Below are 23,530 nucleotides of genomic sequence, written 5' to 3' on the forward strand. Positions count from 1 at the left end.
AACAGTTGTAAGTTGTTTTTTTATCATTACCAATCTTTTAAGTCCTTGAAATATTATGTTAGATCACTTCTGTCAATAGATGCACTGGTTTACAGTATTCCCATGTTAGCATATTGAGCTCAAAGGCAACAATGGAGGAAAAACGAAATCGGTGTTTTTTCCCTCACCAGGGCATACAAAACTTATTTTAAAATGTCACTGCTGATTTTGTACATAGCACTCTACCCAGGGGGCACCTAGGGTAGACCTTATGGATGATTTATATGTAAAAATAGGTTAGTTTAATACTTTGGAAGTACCTTTAAATCGACAGCAGGCAACACAGCAGTGCACACTTAAGTGTTTCAAAGCTGCTGGGCCTCTAAACATACATGTCCTTCCATATACTAGGGACTTAATGGTCAGTACCAATTGTAATTACACCTAATTACCATAAAAAGAATTATAAGAGCACTGGCCCAGGACCTGGTTAGTAGAGCCCAGGGTGCAGTCAGAGTCAGTTACCACCAGTGTCAGTCAAAAAATGGGGATGAACAGGGCAAAAAGGATGACTTTCTCACAATGATGTATTCAAGTCTGAGAATAATTTCGATGTGTTACAAAACCTTTTCCTTAAGTTATCGAACAGTACTACATTTGTAGCTGGATTTCACACTCACTCAATTATTTAGACACAGTGCAGAGTTCTCCAGTTTATACAGGCGTGGATGGAAAATTACTGGGAATTGTTAGATTTGAAATTCTTCCCTTTGTCACTGGAGAAAATAGGAAAATTTTAATTCCCATGTTTGCGAACACAACGGGAGATGGCGATATTTTAGACGATAAGAAACTTCGAGGAGCTGTGAGGGCTTCTGAAAACTCTGTAGTTTCATAAGGATGGCAATTTACTCAATGTACATGCTTATAACCCCCTGTAAATTAAGAGCAACAATTAAAATAGGGCAACATCTTTTTAGAGTTTGTTAGATGTTGTTGGTATCTGCAGAAAAATACAAATGATCAATCTACCTTGAAGGGTTGATGTTACAGAAGTCAACCAGAAAAGTAAATTTCAGCATTACCTTCAACATAAAGCAAAGAATAATCTAACCCAACTACACCCTTTAAGTATATTCGAGACTGTGTTCAGCAACATGCCTGTTTATTACCACCATATAGAACTGTTGATATGTATATGTTGTACAGAAAAATCCACACTTGTGTAGCAAATACATTTTTCATTTTTTGTTATAAAAGAAGAATAAACAGTTGTACAGTATTGTGGTTTGTGAGTGATTTCTGTGCCTGAGTGAGCACCATGATGCTCTGCTTTGAGTGACAGCTAACTTTACAAGCCTTTTCATTCATTCATTCATTTACCCATAAACTCACCAAGTGTACCAAGCCAGATGAATGCAGATACGAAATTGTAATAATTAAGTACTTTTTGGAGTTCTCTCAACTTCCATAGAGAGCCCTCAATTGCAATGTGTTGTCAGCCTTTGGGGATTATCAGCAATCAACTACAGAAGAAAGGTAGAATTAATATTAAAGCAAGTCCGAATCCTAGTGCTCACAATGATCACCAATCAAAACGTTGGCATTTTTTAAAACAAAGTGTGTAAAAACAAAGAATTCATAATAAATAGATTGTCTGTGTTTATCAAACACATTTGTCTGACAATCAGTCATTTTCATATGTGCCGTTTGTGTTCTTCCAAATAATTACTTCATTATGAAACTATATAGATTTGGGCATAACCTAAGTTGTTTTTTTTATAATATACTCATATAATAGCATTCTGTGGGTTTCTATAATTGCATAGGAATTATAACTACCACCTCAGAGATTATTACATGCTTTAGACTATTAGCTGTATTATTCTAATCAGATTCAAAGACATCTAAGCATGTAGCTGCTCCCGAAGTTTGGTAGATGACCTATTGGGATCTGTTGACTTAAAAAGCACAAAGCATACAAGCGTTGAAAAAATCCACAGTTCTTTAATATGGAACACATTTTGGCTTGCTCAGGGAAAACGTATTTTATTCTGCAAACATAAATGTGTTTTTAAATGACTATCTCGAGTGACTCCGGCTGTTATATAGAGTTGGATGTGCATCTAAGGTGTATTAGTGGCCTGAACATGGCCTAGGCTTAGAAGTAAATCTGGGGGAGAGTTTAAAGGGATTAGAGTCAGAGCCCCTGAGGTTCTGCTCAGAAATTGGGAATAAATTGGAAATTACCATGGAAATCGGTAATTCAAGGTCTGATTCCCAAGGTATTTCCTAATTTTTTTAACCAAGCTTCGTTCACAAATTGCAGTAGCTAAACAGATCTAAAGTGCTCCTACTGATCTCATAATTCTGGCCCCATTGTTATTAAGAGACCACTTATAATGTGTGTCCTAGTTTTTACTTAAATATAGTTTGCATATGTCAAAGTGTTTCTCTTTTGGTGCGTTATACCTGAAGTGACACTGTCTGTATTTTAGTTGTTAACCTGTGCCCTTTATACAACTTGTTATTTCTTATTGTTCATATAAAAATGTATATCTCATGTTGTGTCTAGTCTCTTGAGCACATGAGCTAACTGCTTAAATCTGATAGCATTCAAAACTATTGCAAAATCCTCAGAATCTTTTATTTACTTCTTTTTTTCTTAGTCTTGAATTGGCGAAGTCTTGAATTGGTGAAAGATCATTGTCTTTGCTTCTCGAAGTTGTCTCCTCAAACATGTCTAATAGAGCTCCAGCCGAGATCGCTCACTGACTGTAGGGGGAACAGCCTTTACAACGCGGGTATTACCACGCCCTACCATTACAACGTGGCTATTACAACGCAAGCGCTGGAGGGCGCTGTTGGATAGGGAATAGTTTAATTTTCTATTCCAACACCTTCCCTACTGTAACGTGGGCTGGAGTTGGAATGGAAAATTAAACTATTCCACTATCCAGCGCTTACAGCGCAAGTCGTTGTAACGACTTGCGTTGTAAAAACAGCGTTGTAATGGCACGCGTGGTAAAAGCCCACGTTGTAATGCCATACAACCGACTGTAGGATTCAAATGACTGTCACAATATCCGATCATCAGGAATTAACTTTTGGAGCTCTTGTTTTAAGCAGAGGAAGTGGTATTAAAAATTAAGCTGTAAAAGAAACCTATTGATAAAAATGTGATACTGGGTTTCCACTCAAAAATCTTCTCTTTCATCATTTTCACTGGGCCTGTAGGAATGTCGTTGCTCTGCAGCATTTTGACAGTGCAGTTGAAAATTTGACAACCTTGTTAAGAGAACTACGCTGTCCTGCCAAAGTCTTACACAGAGCTTGTAAGATAGCGCACAATAATAACCAGGTGAACCAGTTGGAGAACTATCCAAAAAAGATAGAAAAATGTTTGCCAGTGCTCATAGTGCCATTACCAATAGACTCAAGAATAAAATCAGAAAGAACAGATCTTGAATATTGGTGAACACATAATTCCAGAACAATTGCTTCACCTCGACAGGAAGAACAATAGTCTGATGCAGCTTGGTACACACGAAGAGAAAAGTGAGAGCTAGAGTTTATCAGAGAACCCTCTAGGACCTGCTTCAGCAAGTCTCTATTTACCCCACTAGCAATTGATCTGAATGTTGCTGTGGACTGGTCCATTTTGGCTAATCATCAGTTAGATTGTCTTCGTTGTGGGCGTGACTAAAGAGTGTTATATACCTCCAATAATTCAGGTGTCCTGTACTAAGTTAACTTTTCATACTCTAACCTTATAGCTGTAGACTGAGTTACAAAATAACACACACGAGGTAAAGCTGTGCCTGTAAAATTGTGCATGATGTACATTGCTATGACTTTTGTCATGAAATATGAAATATTGTCTTAAATGATTTGTTCTGACTTGGAGTCAATTTTAATGCGTGGTAGTGCACTGTTGTAATATTGACAAATTACGGTGCCCCTCCGACTGTTCACGCACTCTTGCTGAAACCGCATCTCCTATAATTTCTTCCATACCATTGCTATGTCTTATGTAAGACCATTATTTCCAATGATACTCTAACATCAGAATAGTCTTTATTAATAAGATACCGTAGGGGCCATATAATGCAGAAACATGTTGAATGATATGGAACGAGCTCCCCTAAGGTTAAAAAGAGAGACTATTCAAATATACATTTTGCAAAAGCTTTTCCTTTTTAAGAATTGTGAATGATATGCATAATAAAGAGATAAAAAGAACCAGTACCCAATTTTACATGGTTTTCCACACAACAGCAAGGCGGCATGACTCAAGAGAACACTGCAGATAAATATTTGTTATAGACGACCTACCAGCAGGGTGATCAGGACTCATGTCAGTCTAGTATTAAGGAGTTTAGTTAATCTTCATCCCGGACATGCTATTTTAAGCACAAATGTGTGGCACTAGAGATTGTGCAGGGTATGATCATACCAGAGAGACATCTCAAAAGTTAAGAAATATTTATTTGTTGAAGTAAAGGGACACCTGGGCTTCTGAGAACTAGTCCCCCATTAGCAATGTTGGACTCCACACATTAAAAGATGGAGAAGGTTTATATCTTTATTTGCAGACTCTCCACCATGAGTGCAGAGTCTCTGCAGTCGTAAAATTACGATTAGTGAAATTAATCTATTAGTTTGTGAATACCAAAATAAAATAGCAAAGTGACACAAAAGTGCAAGTTTACCTTTGTGAATCAGGCCCTGAGTGTGCACAGACTCATCAAATTTCTGATTCCCAAGATAACAAACAGCAGCGGGCAAGGTTCCACACCATATACTATAAACTGATCTGCACCAATAGACCTTATACAGAGTATAAGGTCCAACATAATGCGTCTAGAAAATGCAGCCCTGCACTTTCAACACTGTCTGCCTTGTTGCAGACTGTGACACTATCTCTTTCATTGACAGACTATTGTTGTCTCAGATACAAAGCTTTTAATGCCAGGTGAAAAAGTGCCCATCCACCTTTTTGGAGCCAACACCATCAATGGTCCTCCCAAAGTCACCAAACAGACAGTTATCCTTTGAGAAGGACCTCAGCTCCATTACTAAACTATTGGAGCAGCATAGCCAGAAAAGACAAAAGATGAGCTTTAATTGAAGGAGCCCAGTAGGATTCTGCTGCTGGTGAATCATGGCCAACACGATGCTTTGAATATAACAGTTCCAAAGAAATATTCCACTTAGAGATCTATCATGAACTACCGGACCCACAGTAGGGTTTTAGTCAATTAGCATTTGGTTTGTCCCTCAGAAGGCTATTAGCTATTCCTGATTATTATCATCATTAAATTTTAACCAATAATGGTAATAAGTAGACTATTAACCCCTGTGGATCGGCAGGCATGGTTTATGTGTTGAAATTATGGACAAAGGTCTAACTAGAGAATAAAGTGTTAGGCCACACAGTAAAATATGTCTTTTAGTGTGGGCTCTTTTTTCCGCGATACAGCAATATAAATATGCTTTCTCCTAGGCAGTGATCAATGATTATTCAAGCCAGTTATCGTGTGCTGTTGCAAAAACATGATATATGATCTCGGCATTGTAGTAATAAATGTGTGAATGTATGTTTATTAGTACACCCCCTCCAATTCCATGGCATAATTATAAATTCCACTCGAAAATTGTTTATAAACACCACAAAATAAAATGAGTTTTACATTTTTTTCACAAATTCAACTAAAATCTTTCAGTTTAAATAAAATCATAGTTACGATCATAAACCTAAAAAGGATCGAAATTTGCCAGTTTGATAGACCTACATAAACTTTACCCCAATGCCCTGCTTCCCACCTCCTGTGTGATGCCACAGATGACATAAATTACGCTACTGATATAACGCCACAATTGATGTCAATGAGCATCATCAATGCAAAAGCCTATATATTTCTTGCAAGGGTGCATGATTGTAGAACATAACATGGTCAACATCCTAAGTGGCAGGATCACCAGTGCTCTACAGAGTTCTTTCTCTTTAAATATGCCTCGATTCTGTAGGCGGGAGCAGACACCTGCAGAATATCCGTCTCAGCCAGTTGCAGATGCCCTTAGTTGCCCTGTCTACTTCAATTGTGTGTGGCTGGAATAGATAGGGTAATAGGCAAATGTGAAGCATCAAAGTGACATAGGTCAGGACACTGATTTTTTGTTGATTAAAGGCTGCTCATCAAGCATTCAGTCTTGCAGTATTTATCAATTCGATGTGCTACGTGGGACAGCTGTCAACAGCGATGTGGATTCTGGATTCCACTGTATTGCAGACTGAGAAAAAGGTGCAGCCAACGCAGTTGTCAGCTGCCCAGTCATTCACCTCAGACCGAGGAAACTGAAAGGGCATTTCTCAGCTTTCATGTCACCCAAGAGGAGCAAGCCAATGAAGAGTGAGAGTGGGCCACAAAGATGTTGCTCCCAGTCCTTGAATGTGAAGTTGGTGGGAACTCTGCTCTTGAGCATCGCTCCCCAGAAAATGGCCCAAGATGCGGAGCTTGTCAGGGTAAAGTTGCCTGTAAGGGTTTATATCCTTGGCTTTACCAGGGAGTTAAGAGAGAACTGTCACTTGATTCCGCTCTGGGATTCCGCTCCCCAACACTTGGGCAAAGTCTTGAGCACTATTAGCTCTTCTCCCTGGGCAGTACCATTGGAAAAAAGAAGAGCAACTATTTGGTATTTTTGAATGCCTTCCAGGAAATCATTTCACAACTGAGAAGGCTGCCGGGGGGGAACATGGCGGCCAGCTAGGATGCTGGACTGCTAACCTTCTGTTATGGACTCCCGAGGATTCTCGAGTAGTTGTGCTTGACGACGTTGTTGTTTTTTTCCGTTGTGTTGGGGTCGTGTCTCCGTGTGAGCTTTCCGGTGCAATCTGTCCCTGTGGAATTTGCTGGTCCCGGGACTTTTGGTCGCTGTAATCGGATGATGACCGTTGGCCCCTTCCTGTGTCTGTGTCTCCATGCTATAGCCCATGGAGTTGGGCAGATTCAGCAGCTGGGAGTACAGTCAGGAGCGGCCCGTGAGCACCGCCCGTGAGCACCGCCCACTCTTGTGGGCTTAAGGCTGCTTGCTCTACCGCAGTGAGAAGGAGGAGTGAAGTTGAGCAAAAGTGGGACACGGGCCTCCGTCATGGTTTTTCTTTTTTCCAATCTTTTCCTGGTCTGGTATTTACGTTATCCACAACTCTGGGTTATCGGCAAGCCTGCCTTGGTTTGGAACACGCGTCATGGTAACTTCCTATAGCTGTTGAAAATTGTTGGTAGTTTGGAATAAATTAATGATTCCCCTTGGTCTCCCCATTGTTGAGTGTTGATTTGTCCGTTTCCCCGACGTCTGTTCCTCTGGTACTGGCTTTATTCTGGTGGAGACCGTTATTAGGGTAAAGGGGAAGCGATGGCATTGACAAGTTTCTTCTTTTTTTTCCCCTGTCGGGACTGCTACTGGATCTGATGCTTGATGTGGAGTGGGCCTGTTCTTCCGCTATTGAGGGCAGCCGGGGCACTTAGTGAGTCCCGTTGTGCCCGGTGTCGTTTTTTTTAGTTGTCTCCTTGCTATAGGGTTGACCCAGGTAGAGACAGTACACGCTGTATACGTTGCTCTGTAGTGAGAACCCAGAGTACTTGCTGGTCCCAATCTGAGATGTGTACCTTGCCCCTGGGTACTTTAGAACAACGCCTCTTAGCAGTTTGCCCTTTTAGAGGTTTAAAAGAGATAAAAGAGGATAATACAAGCTATGATACAGCCCTTAAGTCTATGGAGTTCGCGGCTCAGCAGGGTGGGGAAAAAACAGTTCTCTAAGGGGGATATCCCAACACTACATAAGCCACTATCTGTCCTCTCTACCAGCCTTACTACGTATAGCGAGGCATTATTAGACAAAAGTTACAAACTAAGATCCAGCACATTTCTTGGGAGAGAGCCTCCCCCTTAACAAGACACGCACTACACTCAATCTTCAGGGGCCCCATTGAACAAACATAAATATAGGAATCTGCCAGTCAAAATAGGGAAAGCCACCCCGTAAAGGAGAGAAAGAAAAAAACGAATTCCGTATCTGCAAAAGTGACTCCCTCACTTCGATCTTATGTTAAACAATATACAGGGAACTACAGCCACGACTGAGAAGGCTGTGACAGGAAGCATCTCAAGCTTTGCACCTAGGTTTCAATTTTAGACTGTGGAGAATAAGGAGCATGGGGGCTCGGGCCCCAGGGGATCCTGAATCTCCAGTACACATCGTAGGCATTTTGAGTTTAAACTCCCCACAACTTTTTATTTCTCTTGGCTCACTCACAAGTCAATTTGCCAGGCCTCTGAGTGACTGCAAACATCCCCGAGCGTAAGTTTAAAGGGTAGAGGACAATGTTTTTATATGGTTTGAATGATTTGTGAACCAAATGTTCTGGGTTCTAGATTCCTGGATCATTTGTGCTTTCTTTCATTGAATACGGACAAGTTCCACCTCTGTTAAGACCAGTGGATGGGGTGTGCCCAAACTGCCCTCAAGTGGATTTTGTATTCATGACTTGGTATGTGTGGGAAAGTCATCCTTTTTGTCCTGATCACCCCCAATATGTGACTGATACTGGTGGTAACTGACTCTGACTGTGCATGGGCTCTGCCAACCAGGCCCAGCGCCAGTGCTCTGCTTGAATGGTTTATGGTAATTTGGTATAAATACAATTGGTACTGACAACCTATCTGTAAGTCCCTAGTATATGGTAGGGCACATAGATTTTGGGATCCAGCAGATTTAATGCACTTAAGTGTGCACTGCTGTGTTGCCTGCTGTTATTTTAAAAGCCATCCCTGCAATGAAAGCTGTTGTTAAATTTAAAGTATATGTAAATTCAACTCTGGATTTAAAGGTACTTCCAAAGTATTAACTACCTTACTTTACATATAGATTACCCCTAAGATCTACCCTAGGTGTCCCCTGGGTAGGGTGTCATGTAAAAATAAGCAGGGATGTTTTAAAAGGTGTTTTATATGCCCCAATAAGGGTAAAATTATCAATTTCATTTTTCCCCAATGCAGCATCTTAGCTCCATATGGCAATATGGGAATACTGCAATAAAGTAAAACTATTGACAGGAGGAGCTAAAATAATTTTTAGAGGACTTAAAAGGTTAGTAATGATAAATACAACTTTCCACTGTGGAATATATCATAACTAATACAGAAAAGAAGCTATAGAACTTTCTTTTCTGTGAGTCAAAATCCAGCCTTCTGGCAACCTCCCCTGATTGGCCAGCCTTTACAGGCTGACCCAACATTCTCTGATGAGGCGGTTAGTGGCTTGCACTGAAACAAATGGTGTCTGTCTGGTCAGGGGAGATCTACAGCTGCAGAGAAAGGGCCAGGAAGGGAACTGGACAAACAAACTAGTCTTCAAAGAGAGCAGGAGAATAAGGATGCAAGCCAGGTTTACCCCCTTTTCCTGTACAACGCAGCCGGATGGGAACCCCAGGAATGAAATTTGCAGTAGGTCTGGAACAAAATGTTAATGTTAAGGGAAATAAGCCACACCAGTTGGATTGACTTTGTTAGATCTTAATCCCAAGGAGAAAGTTTCTCCATCTTGAATTTTAAAAGTACAGTACTTTGTGTGACAAGAATATGCCACACTCTGGAGGAAATTGTCATACTTTTGGGTGGCATGCTGTACCCCATTGGTCAACAAAATGATTCAGAAAAGGGGGTGGTGATGAACAGAGTGCCTGAATTAAGCAGACCACTCTTACCCAGTCCAAAGATCAGGGCTTGATCCATCACCGTTTTTTAGCTCACTGCACCATCCCAGCTCAGAACTTGGCTATATGCAAATTAGTCTGTTCCTGTCCCAGTGCATGATGGGAACAGGGCAAACCAAACTACCAAGCCAATTCTTATACTGGGAAGGAAACAAGCTTCCGGGGACCGGTTTCTGCCATTTCAGGCGTCGTCGGCCCGGCTTGCTTGAATCCTGATGGTGCAATGAGCAAGGGACTCACATCTGAGTATACCCTTCCACGCTTATGGTGGACAAATGATTCAGAAAAGGGGGTGGTGATGAACAAAGTGCCTGAATTAAGCAGACCACTCTTACCCAGTCCAAAGATCAGGGCTTGATCCATCACCGTTTTTTAGCTCACTGCACCATCCCAGCTCAGAACTTGGCTATATGCAAATTAGTCTGTTCCTGTCCCAGTGCATGATGGGAACAGGGCAAACCAAACTACCAAGCCAATTCTTATACTGGGAAGGAAACAAGCTTCCGGGGACCGGTTTCTGCCATTTCAGGCGTCGTCGGCCCGGCTTGCTTGAATCCTGATGGTGCAATGAGCAAGGGACTCACATCTGAGTATACCCTTCCACGCTTATGGTGGACAAAATGATTCAGAAAAGGGGGTGGTGATGAACAGAGTGCCTGAATTAAGCAGACCACTCTTACCCAGTCCAAAGATCAGGGCTTGATCCATCACCGTTTTTTAGCTCACTGCACCATCCCAGCTCAGAACTTGGCTATATGCAAATTAGTCTGTTCCTGTCCCAGTGCATGATGGGAACAGGGCAAACCAAACTACCAAGCCAATTCTTATACTGGGAAGGAAACAAGCTTCCGGGGACCGGTTTCTGCCATTTCAGGCGTCGTCGGCCCGGCTTGCTTGAATCCTGATGGTGCAATGAGCAAGGGACTCACATCTGAGTATACCCTTCCACGCTTATGGTGGACAAAATGATTCAGAAAAGGGGGTGGTGATGAACAGAGTGCCTGAATTAAGCAGACCACTCTTACCCAGTCCAAAGATCAGGGCTTGATCCATCACCGTTTTTTAGCTCACTGCACCATCCCAGCTCAGAACTTGGCTATATGCAAATTAGTCTGTTCCTGTCCCAGTGCATGATGGGAACAGGGCAAACCAAACTACCAAGCCAATTCTTATACTGGGAAGGAAACAAGCTTCCGGGGATCGGTTTCTGCCATTTCAGGCGTCGTCGGCCCGGCTTCCTTGAATCCTGATGGTGCAATGAGCAAGGGACTCACATCTGAGTATACCCTTCCACGCTTATGGTGGACAAAATGATTCAGAAAAGGGGGTGGTGATGAACAGAGTGCCTGAATTAAGCAGACCACTCTTACCCAGTCCAAAGATCAGGGCTTGATCCATCACCGTTTTTTAGCTCACTGCACCATCCCAGCTCAGAACTTGGCTATATGCAAATTAGTCTGTTCCTGTCCCAGTGCATGATGGGAACAGGGCAAACCAAACTACCAAGCCAATTCTTATACTGGGAAGGAAACAAGCTTCTGGGGACCGGTTTCTGCCATTTCAGGCGTCGTCGGCCCAGCTTGCTTGAATCCTGATGGTGCAATGAGCAAGGGACTCACATCTGAGTATACCCTTCCACGCTTATGGTGGACAAAATGATTCAGAAAAGGGGGTGGTGATGAACAGAGTGTCTGAATTAAGCAGACCACTCTTACCCAGTCCAAAGATCAGGGCTTGATCCATCACCGTTTTTTAGCTCACTGCACCATCCCAGCTCAGAACTTGGCTATATGCAAATTAGTCTGTTCCTGTCCCAGTGCATGATGGGAACAGGGCAAACCAAACTACCAAGCCAATTCTTATACTGGGAAGGAAACAAGCTTCCGGGGACCGGTTTCTGCCATTTCAGGCGTCGTCGGCCCGGCTTGCTTGAATCCTGATGGTGCAATGAGCAAGGGACTCACATCTGAGTATACCCTTCCACGCTTATGGTGGACAAAATGATTCAGAAAAGGGGGTGGTGATGAACAGAGTGCCTGAATTAAGCAGACCACTCTTACCCAGTCCAAAGATCAGGGCTTGATCCATCACCGTTTTTTAGCTCACTGCACCATCCCAGCTCAGAACTTGGCTATATGCAAATTAGTCTGTTCCTGTCCCAGTGCATGATGGGAACAGGGCAAACCAAACTACCAAGCCAATTCTTATACTGGGAAGGAAACAAGCTTCCGGGGACCGGTTTCTGCCATTTCAGGCGTCGTCGGCCCGGCTTGCTTGAATCCTGATGGTGCAATGAGCAAGGGACTCACATCTGAGTATACCCTTCCACGCTTATGGTGGACAAAATGATTCAGAAAAGGGGGTGGTGATGAACAGAGTGCCTGAATTAAGCAGACCACTCTTACCCAGTCCAAAGATCAGGGCTTGATCCATCACCGTTTTTTAGCTCACTGCACCATCCCAGCTCAGAACTTGGCTATATGCAAATTAGTCTGTTCCTGTCCCAGTGCATGATGGGAACAGGGCAAACCAAACTACCAAGCCAATTCTTATACTGGGAAGGAAACAAGCTTCCGGGGATCGGTTTCTGCCATTTCAGGCGTCGTCGGCCCGGCTTGCTTGAATCCTGATGGTGCAATGAGCAAGGGACTCACATCTGAGTATACCCTTCCACGCTTATGGTGGACAAAATGATTCAGAAAAGGGGGTGGTGATGAACAGAGTGCCTGAATTAAGCAGACCACTCTTACCCAGTCCAAAGATCAGGGCTTGATCCATCACCGTTTTTTAGCTCACTGCACCATCCCTGCTCAGAACTTGGCTATATGCAAATTAGTCTGTTCCTGTCCCAGTGCATGATGGGAACAGGGCAAACCAAACTACCGAGCCAATTCTTATACTGGGAAGGAAACAAGCTTCCGGGGACCGGTTTCTGCCATTTCAGGCGTCGTCAGCCCGGCTTGCTTGAATCCTGATGGTGCAATGAGCAAGGGACTCACATCTGAGTATACCCTTCTACGCTTATGGTGGACAAAATGATTCAGAAAAGGGGGTGGTGATGAACAGAGTGCCTGAATTAAGCAGACCACTCTTACCCAGTCCAAAGATCAGGGCTTGATCCATCACCGTTTTTTAGCTCACTGCACCATCCCAGCTCAGAACTTGGCTATATGCAAATTAGTCTGTTCCTGTCCCAGTGCATGATGGGAACAGGGCAAACCAAACTACCAAGCCAATTCTTATACTGGGAAGGAAACAAGCTTCCGGGGATCGGTTTCTGCCATTTCAGGCGTCGTCGGCCCGGCTTGCTTGAATCCTGATGGTGCAATGAGCAAGGGACTCACATCTGAGTATACCCTTCCACGCTTATGGTGGACAAAATGATTCAGAAAAGGGGGTGGTGATGAACAGAGTGCCTGAATTAAGCAGACCACTCTTACCCAGTCCAAAGATCAGGGCTTGATCCATCACCGTTTTTTAGCTCACTGCACCATCCCAGCTCAGAACTTGGCTATATGCAAATTAGTCTGTTCCTGTCCCAGTGCATGATGGGAACAGGGCAAACCAAACTACCAAGCCAATTCTTATACTGGGAAGGAAACAAGCTTCCGGGGACCGGTTTCTGCCATTTCAGGCGTCGTCGGCCCGGCTTGCTTGAATCCTGATGGTGCAATGAGCAAGGGACTCACATCTGAGTATACCCTTCCACGCTTATGGTGGACAAAATGATTCAGAAAAGGGGGTGGTGATGAACAGAGTGCCTGAATTAAGCAGACCACTCTTACCCAGTCCAAAGATCAGGGCTTGATCCATCACCGTTTTTTAGCTCACTGCACCATCCCAGCTCAGAACTTGGCTATATGCAAATTAGTCTGTTCCTGTCCCAGTGCATGATGGGAACAGGGCAAACCAAACTACCAAGCCAATTCTTATACTGGGAAGGAAACAAGCTTCCGGGGACCGGTTTCTGCCATTTCAGGCGTCGTCGGCCCGGCTTGCTTGAATCCTGATGGTGCAATGAGCAAGGGACTCACATCTGAGTATACCCTTCCACGCTTATGGTGGACAAAATGATTCAGAAAAGGGGGTGGTGATGAACAGAGTGCCTGAATTAAGCAGACCACTCTTACCCAGTCCAAAGATCAGGGCTTGATCCATCACCGTTTTTTAGCTCACTGCACCATCCCAGCTCAGAACTTGGCTATATGCAAATTAGTCTGTTCCTGTCCCAGTGCATGATGGGAACAGGGCAAACCAAACTACCAAGCCAATTCTTATACTGGGAAGGAAACAAGCTTCCGGGGACCGGTTTCTGCCATTTCAGGCGTCGTCGGCCCGGCTTGCTTGAATCCTGATGGTGCAATGAGCAAGGGACTCACATCTGAGTATACCCTTCCACGCTTATGGTGGACAAAATGATTCAGAAAAGGGGGTGGTGATGAACAGAGTGCCTGAATTAAGCAGACCACTCTTACCCAGTCCAAAGATCAGGGCTTGATCCATCACCGTTTTTTAGCTCACTGCACCATCCCAGCTCAGAACTTGGCTATATGCAAATTAGTCTGTTCCTGTCCCAGTGCATGATGGGAACAGGGCAAACCAAACTACCAAGCCAATTCTTATACTGGGAAGGAAACAAGCTTCCGGGGATCGGTTTCTGCCATTTCAGGCGTCGTCGGCCCGGCTTGCTTGAATCCTGATGGTGCAATGAGCAAGGGACTCACATCTGAGTATACCCTTCCACGCTTATGGTGGACAAAATGATTCAGAAAAGGGGGTGGTGATGAACAGAGTGCCTGAATTAAGCAGACCACTCTTACCCAGTCCAAAGATCAGGGCTTGATCCATCACCGTTTTTTAGCTCACTGCACCATCCCAGCTCAGAACTTGGCTATATGCAAATTAGTCTGTTCCTGTCCCAGTGCATGATGGGAACAGGGCAAACCAAACTACCAAGCCAATTCTTATACTGGGAAGGAAACAAGCTTCCGGGGACCGGTTTCTGCCATTTCAGGCGTCGTTGGCCCGGCTTGCTTGAATCCTGATGGTGCAATGAGCAAAGGACTCACATCTGAGTATACCCTTCCACGCTTATGGTGGACAAAATGATTCAGAAAAGGGGGTGGTGATGAACAGAGTGCCTGAATTAAGCAGACCACTCTTACCCAGTCCAAAGATCAGGGCTTGATCCATCACCGTTTTTTAGCTCACTGCACCATCCCAGCTCAGAACTTGGCTATATGCAAATTAGTCTGTTCCTGTCCCAGTGCATGATGGGAACAGGGCAAACCAAACTACCAAGCCAATTCTTATACTGGGAAGGAAACAAGCTTCCGGGGACCGGTTTCTGCCATTTCAGGCGTCGTCGGCCCGGCTTGCTTGAATCCTGATGGTGCAATGAGCAAGGGACTCACATCTGAGTATACCCTTCCACGCTTATGGTGGACAAAATGATTCAGAAAAGGGGGTGGTGATGAACAGAGTGCCTGAATTAAGCAGACCACTCTTACCCAGTCCAAAGATCAGGGCTTGATCCATCACCGTTTTTTAGCTCACTGCACCATCCCAGCTCAGAACTTGGCTATATGCAAATTAGTCTGTTCCTGTCCCAGTGCATGATGGGAACAGGGCAAACCAAACTACCAAGCCAATTCTTATACTGGGAAGGAAACAAACTTCCGGGGACCGGTTTCTGCCATTTCAGGCGTCGTCGGCCCGGCTTGCTTGAATCCTGATGGTGCAATGAGCAAGGGACTCACATCTGAGTATACCCTTCCACGCTTATGGTGGACAAAATGATTCAGAAAAGGGGGTGGTGATGAACAGAGTGCCTGAATTAAGCAGACCACTCTTACCCAGTCCAAAGATCAGGGCTTGATCCATCACCGTTTTTTAGCTCACTGCACGATCCCAGCTCAGAACTTGGCTATATGCAAATTAGTCTGTTCCTGTCCCAGTGCATGATGGGAACAGGGCAAACCAAACTACCAAGCCAATTCTTATACTGGGAAGGAAACAAGCTTCCGGGGACCGGTTTCTGCCATTTCAGGCGTCGTCGGCCCGGCTTGCTTGAATCCTGATGGTGCAATGAGCAAGGGACTCACATCTGAGTATACCCTTCCACGCTTATGGTGGACAAAATGATTCAGAAAAGGGGGTGGTGATGAACAGAGTGCCTGAATTAAGCAGACCACTCTTACCCAGTCCAAAGATCAGGGCTTGATCCATCACCGTTTTTTAGCTACTGCACCATCCCAGCTCAGAACTTGGCTATATGCAAAATAGTCTGTTCCTGTCCCAGTGCATGATGGGAACAGGGCAAACCAAACTACCAAGCCAATTCTTATACTGGGAAGGAAACAAGCTTCCGGGGACCGGTTTCTGCCATTTCAGGCGTCGTCGGCCCGGCTTGCTTGAATCCTGATGGTGCAATGAGCAAGGGACTCACATCTGAGTATACCCTTCCACGCTTATGGTGGACAAAATGATTCAGAAAAGGGGGTGGTGATGAACAGAGTGCCTGAATTAAGCAGACCACTCTTACCCAGTCCAAAGATCAGGGCTTGATCCATCACCGTTTTTTAGCTCACTGCACCATCCCAGCTCAGAACTTGGCTATATGCAAATTAGTCTGTTCCTGTCCCAGTGCATGATGGGAACAGGGCAAACCAAACTACCAAGCCAATTCTTATACTGGGAAGGAAACAAGCTTCCGGGGACCGGTTTCTGCCATTTCAGGCGTCGTCGGCCCGGCTTGCTTGAATCCTGATGGTGCAATGAGCAAGGGACTCACATCTGAGTATACCCTTCCACGCTTATGGTGGACAAAATGATTCAGAAAAGGGGGTGGTGATGAACAGAGTGCCTGAATTAAGCAGACCACTCTTACCCAGTCCAAAGATCAGGGCTTGATCCATCACCGTTTTTTAGCTCACTGCACCATCCCAGCTCAGAACTTGGCTATATGCAAATTAGTCTGTTCCTGTCCCAGTGCATGATGGGAACAGGGCAAACGAAACTACCAAGCCAATTCTTATACTGGGAAGGAAACAAGCTTCCGGGGACCGGTTTCTGCCATTTCAGGCGTCGTCGGCCCGGCTTGCTTGAATCCTGATGGTGCAATGAGCAAGGGACTCACATCTGAGTATACCCTTCCACGCTTATGGTGGACAAAATGATTCAGAAAAGGGGGTGGTGATGAACAGAGTGCCTGAATTAAGCAGACCACTCTTACCCAGTCCAAAGATCAGGGCTTGATCCATCACCGTTTTTTAGCTCACTGCACCATCCCAGCTCAGAACTTGGCTATATGCAAATTAGTCTGTTCCTGTCCCAGTGCATGATGGGAACAGGGCAAACCAAACTACCAAGCCAATTCTTATACTGGGAAGGAAACAAGCTTCCGGGGACCGGTTTCTGCCATTTCAGGCGTCGTCGGCCCGGCTTGCTTGAATCCTGATGGTGCAATGAGCAAGGGACTCACATCTGAGTATACCCTTCCACGCTTATGGTGGGCAAAATGATTCAGAAAAGGGGGTGGTGATGAACAGAGTGCCTGAATTAAGCAGACCACTCTTACCCAGTCCAAAGATCAGGGCTTGATCCATCACCGTTTTTTAGCTCACTGCACCATCCCAGCTCAGAACTTGGCTATATGCAAATTAGTCTGTTCCTGTCTCAGTGCATGATGGGAACAGGGCAAACCAAACTACCAAGCCAATTCTTATACTGGGAAGGAAACAAGCTTCCGGGGACCGGTTTCTGCCATTTCAGGCGTCGTCGGCCCGGCTTGCTTGAATCCTGATGGTGCAATGAGCAAGGGACTCACATCTGAGTATACCCTTCCACGCTTATGGTGGACAAAATGATTCAGAAAAGGGGGTGGTGATGAACAGAGTGCCTGAATTAAGCAGACCACTCTTACCCAGTCCAAAGATCAGGGCTTGATCCATCACCATTTTTTAGCTCACTGCACCATCCCAGCTCAGAACTTGGCTATATGCAAATTAGTCTGTTCCTGTCCCAGTGCATGATGGGAACAGGGCAAACCAAACTACCAAGCCAATTCTTATACTGGGAAGGAAACAAGCTTCCGGGGACCGGTTTCTGCCATTTCAGGCGTCGTCGGCCCGGCTTGCTTGAATCCTGATGGTGCAATGAGCAAGGGACTCACATCTGAGTATACCCTTCCACGCTTATGGTGGACAAAATTATTCAGAAAAGGGGGTGGTGATGAACAGAGTGCCTGAATTAAGCAGACCACTCTTACCCAGTCCAAAGATCAGGGCTTGATCCATCACCGTTTTTTAGCTCACTGCACCATCCCAGCTCAGAACTTGTCTATATGCAAATTAGTCTGTTCCTGTCCCAGTGCATGATGGGAACAGGGCAAACCAAACTACCAAGCCAATTCTTATACTGGGAAGGAAACAAGCTTCCGGGGACCGGTTTCTGCCATTTCAGGCGTCGTCGGCCCGGCTTGCTTGAATCCTGATGGTGCAATGAGCAAGGTTGGTCAGGCGTGCCCCCACACTTGTCGCCCCGGAAGACTGGATAAATATGGAAGAGCTGTATAGCGACTCAGATCCCCTGCCTAAAACTACAACAGTAAGAAGAACTGCCCTGCTGGAAACCTGGCTTGAACCAAGTTGACTGCACTCTGAATGGCTGCACCTACTGCACACTAAAGAAGTACAGCCCTAAGGACTTTGCCTTGCTTTAAAAAGAGAAGGAGTGCACTCCCTGAAAGCAACAGGTTAAAAGAGCTCCACCTGCATCATCTCCAGCAAGAAGAACCTAGCTGACCACTTTCAGCGATGAAGTTGCTGCAAATCTGGTCTGCTCGAGAGGCCCACTCGACGTTGAGAGAAAATCCTCCAGAAATGTTTCTAAGTGCAATGGCAAACGTTTTACCCAGGTTTCCCTCTTAGTGAAGCCGACCAGGGCTCCATCACGTTCAGCCTCAAACATTGACTTTGTACCAGTCAAGTGTGACCACATGTTATAAATTGATGCTATTGGTTTTTAAGCACTGGAAAGTGGTTATTCTTTGAACATTCATATTTCCTGTTCCCTACAAACGGATTAAATTAGTGTTGGTGTTATTTTAATCATAAAAATATTTCTTGTGATTATAAATAGGTTGGGGATTTTTATGGTTTGTCTTACTTATTTAATCTAATGGTATTTTTAAATGCTTTACACACCTTTCGCCTAAGTTAAGCCTGCCTGCTCGCAGCCAGCTACCAAGGGTTAGGCAACATAACTTATTGAGACTTCGTCTAGGCTATATATTGTGTTGGTGGCTTTATTGCTAGCGGTAAATGCATACTTACCCTCTACTAATAATCCACCTTGCAACAGTATGAGAATTGATTTTAAAGCCTCATACATGCTGATGGAGCAGAAATGTTCTGCTCCTCTAGACTGTCGAAGTTCTAAATACAGCTATTGTGATTAGCCAACATAACAACGATTTAGGATTTATTGTGAAACAATCACATTTGATATTATATTAAATCATTCTGGCACTTATTTGAGAATAAAACTATTAATATAATGATATTTTGGGTTCTGTAAAGATTTCATATCCACAATGCAGATTTACACGAAACCACCAAAAAGTAAGTTGGACAAACACCTTCCTCCCTGAAACATTTTATTTGATTCTGTTTATTAGGCTTTTGCAAACAAAAATCCTGTGTCTTTTTTTACCAATCAGCATGAGGTTTGGCAAAATCTACAATAGACAAATGTATATTTTAAACTAGCATTGGGAAAGCCAATAGGCTTCACCTACGCAAGATCTATTGGCTTTGTCAATGTTTTTTTTAACACGTTGAACTGGTAGCTGCTGTTTAACATTGCTTTATTTTCTAAACTGTGTTCTACAGCAACCTGCACTGCTGTGCTATATGTAAAAAAAAGTGAGTGTAGTAACACAATGGAGATGAGGGAGAGGGATTAGCAATATTGGACTGGAAGAGGTGGGAGGGGAAAGTGAAAGGTGGCAGGAGTGGGGAGAAGGGAAGGACCACCAGATGGGGTAGGGGTAGTTGGAGCGAGGGAAGAAGAAGTAGTACACAGGGTGAACAGCAGGCGGGCATCAATTAAGTTGACTCAATCTGTGCTTGGTCAATGCTCACTGAAAGGAACGGAAGTGACACTTGGCCTGCATTAGTCAAATAGGAGGCAGCAAAGGAGAGTGACACTGAAGCTAACAAATGGTAAGCAATTGGCAGGCTCCAAGCCCTTTACTGTAAATAATAGCGTCTCGCAAGTGAGAGCACATGCAGTGCTTGCCCTCTCCCAGGCTCTAACTAAAAATGCCATGCAGAGTCATAAAACTGGCCTTGAGTATTTTGCCAAAACAAATATCACTTTCCCAATGTATCTGCAACTCACCTTTACCTCCAAGGGCTGCAATTGATAAGAATGTAAGATATAATTATCTTTTATTTTATCATTATTTATTTATAGTTGAGATATCTATTTTTCTAGTCAAGTCTTATATGCCTTGCTTCAAAGATTTATTTAGTAGTTCATATCTGATGGTACTGGTGCTCTCTATTTTTCAATTCTTCAATTTCTTTTTATTGAATCTTCACATTGTTCAAACAATATGGAATCAATATCACTGGAGGTGAAACTGCTCTGTACCACTAGACTGATACACACATATTTTTCTGCCCGTTTCAGCTTACATTTTGCCAGCCTGGCAGCTCAAAAGGTGTACACTGACAGGACAACAACTGGTTGTTTAAAATACATTAAAAAACTTTTGCCTAGCATTATGTGTGTGTTTTAAGTATTTATGTCTTTTATAGCAATTTTAATGCATGCTATGTTAAAACATACTACGGTTATTGTATGGCTCTTTGCTGAGTCAATAAATAACATCTGAATTTAGGTTTTCTTAATTTAGGCATCCAGAAGTAAAAGGATGAATGCGTTCATGTATGATAATGTATCTTTCTTTTGTCCGTTGTCCTTTTTTTCTATTATGTTTTCTCAACACCACCAGTGTTAAATTATTGTTATAAAACAAACATGATCTTATTTTTAATCCTTCTCTACTCAGCGATAAAATACGACAACGTCAACGTAATTGGCTACACCGTCTGGTCTCTCATGGATGGGTTTGAATGGCACAGAGGATACAATATTAGACGTGGGCTATATTATGTTGATTTCACGAAGCACAGCAAGAAGCTGCAGCCAAAGTCATCAGCATTGTTCTATCAAAAACTTATAGAAAAGAATGGATTTCCTCCACTACCTGAAATCCAGCCACTGAATGGAACATTTCCTTGTCACTTTGCCTGGGGAACTGTAGCCTACTCCATTCAAGTAAGTCTAATAAGTGCACAACAGTGTTTGATAAGTGCCCAGTTGTCATAAGCCAATGTAGCTTCTTCCACTGTAGGTCTGGGGTTGCATGAACACACAACTCCCAGTCAATGATTTTCACCCATTTGTGAGTTTCAATCTACAAACCCATTTGGCTGGACATACTTTCAATAGAGTTGCGGGCAAGCAGAGTGATGTGGTTTGCACTATAAAATGTCCTTAATAAATAAATAATGTTCATCAGAAATATCATGACTAGCCTGTGGAAGGTGATGATTTGCAGCAGAGCGTCTCAGAGATCTACCATGGTAAGTCTTAGTTAAGGGGAAGGAGGTGTAGAGCGAGGGTTAAGATGTGGTGGGAGGTGGTTTTAGCCAGCGGCAGTTCCTCCGCTATGGTGGAGGAGCAGCGCACCGTCTGCCAGCAGCCAAAAAATTAAAAGTAAAATAATAATAAACATGTGTTTATTATCGTTTTATTTTTCTCCGTAGCATCACTTAGGGGTGGGGCCACGGAGATGACAGGCAGAGGGGGAGTTTTAGGTGCACTCGGCAGTGCACATGAGGGTTTTTGCCGGCCGTCTCAGGCCAGCCATACCCTCATGCGTACTAAAGCTCTCTCCAACCTAGCATCGTTGCTGGGTTGGAGAGACCAGCAAGCACAGGCTCCTAGTCTCCCTAAGAGCGCAAATCACCAGCATTCAGGCCAATCCTGATGCTGCTTTAATGCAGTGTCAGGATTGGCCCTGGGGATTATCTGAGCCTGTGCCCGGCAGTGGACCGTGACAGAGCCAGAGAGGAGCGTGGAGCGTCAGATTGTCGAAGAGGTAAGTGATTTTATTATTTATTGTTTTGGTTGTTCATTCCAGTCCCCTCAGCTCCCTCCACCTGCCTCTTTGCCAAGAAACTGCCCGCTACTGGTTGTAAGTTGAGTCTAGATAGATAATGATTGGAGGTATTGGATGGTGCTTGGTACGCTGAGGCCACGGGAGGGCAGCACCTGTGTAGTATGATTGGCATCTGAGGAAGGAAATTATCCGAAACGCGTAATGCCAACTACAAATAAACCTACCTGAAACTGATCCGCTGTGTCCCTTTTCGTTCCCTACTAGAGGCGAGTTTGTTTGATGTTTTTTGCGTAACCACTGCGCAGGTAAAGGGACCCGCACTGACGAACCAAGCACAGCAGTGGTAATTGGAGGAAGTGATTTGAGGTATCGGATGGTGCTTGGTACGCTGCGGCCACAAGAGGGCAGGTATTCGGCCATAATGGGACTGTGACTTCACAGTGAGACACGCAGCATTGTCGTGTGTTTCCTGGACTTTGCCCGCAACGGAGGCTGCAGAAGGTGTTGGACAGCTGAGGTGGTGTTGTTTGTGGGAAGAAACATTCTTGCGTCCAGGTAACCTTCCTGTCGTCCGCCCAGATGGATGCTGGATCCTGCAGTCCTTTCATTTTCCACCATTGGGGAGGAAGTTCATACCATTGAAGAAGGGACTGTAGCAAGCACCTGTGTAGTATGCTTGGCATTTGAGGAAGGAAATTATCCGAAACGCGTAATGCCAACTACAAATAAACCTACCTGAAACTGATCTGCTGTGTCCCTTTTTGTTCCCTACTGGAGACGAGTTTGTTTGATGTTTCTTGCGTACCCACTGTGCAAGTAAAGGGACACGCCCTGATGAACCAAGCACAGCAGTGGTAATTGAAGGAAGTGATTCGAAGTATCGGATGGTGCTAGTACACTGAGGCCATGGGAGGGCAGGAGTTTGGCCATAATGGGACTGTGACTTCACGGTGAGACATGCAGCATTGTCGTACGTTTCCGGGACTTTGCCCCAATGGAGGCTGCAGAAGGCATTGGACAGCTGAGGTGGTGGTTGTTAATGGGAAGAAACAATCCAGTGTCCAGGTAGCCTTTCTGTCGACGGCCCAGATGGATGCTGGCCCAAGCAATCCTTTCATTTTCCACCAATGGGGAGGAAGTTCATACCATTAAAGAAGGGACTGTAGCAGGCACCTGTGTAGTATGATTGGCATCTGAAGAAGGAAATTATCCGAAACGCGTAATGCCAACTATAAATAAACCTTCCTGAAACTGATCCACTGTGTCCTTTTTCGGTCCCTATTGGAGGCAAGTTTGTTTGATATATATATAGATGTGTGTGTGTGTGTGTGTGTGGATATTACACAGACAGCCCTCAGCAGTAAGAAAGCTCATATCTATCTTTATCTATCTATCTATCTGTCTATCTATCTATCTATCTTTCTATGTATCAATCTATCTATCGATATATCTGTTTATCTATATTTCTGTCTACATATCCATGAGATATTTTTTAGAAGGTATGTTATGTATATTTGTACAGTGCACTGTCACCCGCAAGGGTATCTTGGTGCTCAACAGATGTGTGAGCCTAGTCCTG

General features: G+C 44.1%; 1 protein-coding gene across 1 annotated transcript in view; it reads left to right on the top strand.

Annotated features, from left to right (window-relative positions):
• Positions 1-23,530, top strand: part of KL (klotho) — a 360,970-nt gene that overhangs the window by 270,924 nt on the left and 66,516 nt on the right. The window contains exon 3 of the mRNA XM_078657164.1: positions 20,836-21,104. Within this exon, the coding sequence (XP_078513290.1) occupies positions 20,836-21,104 (269 nt within the window). The remainder of the gene's footprint in view (positions 1-20,835; positions 21,105-23,530) is intronic.

This window comes from Lissotriton helveticus, chromosome 8 (genome assembly GCF_964261635.1).
Source record: "Lissotriton helveticus chromosome 8, aLisHel1.1, whole genome shotgun sequence".
NCBI classification, from domain to species: Eukaryota; Metazoa; Chordata; class Amphibia; order Caudata; family Salamandridae; genus Lissotriton; species Lissotriton helveticus.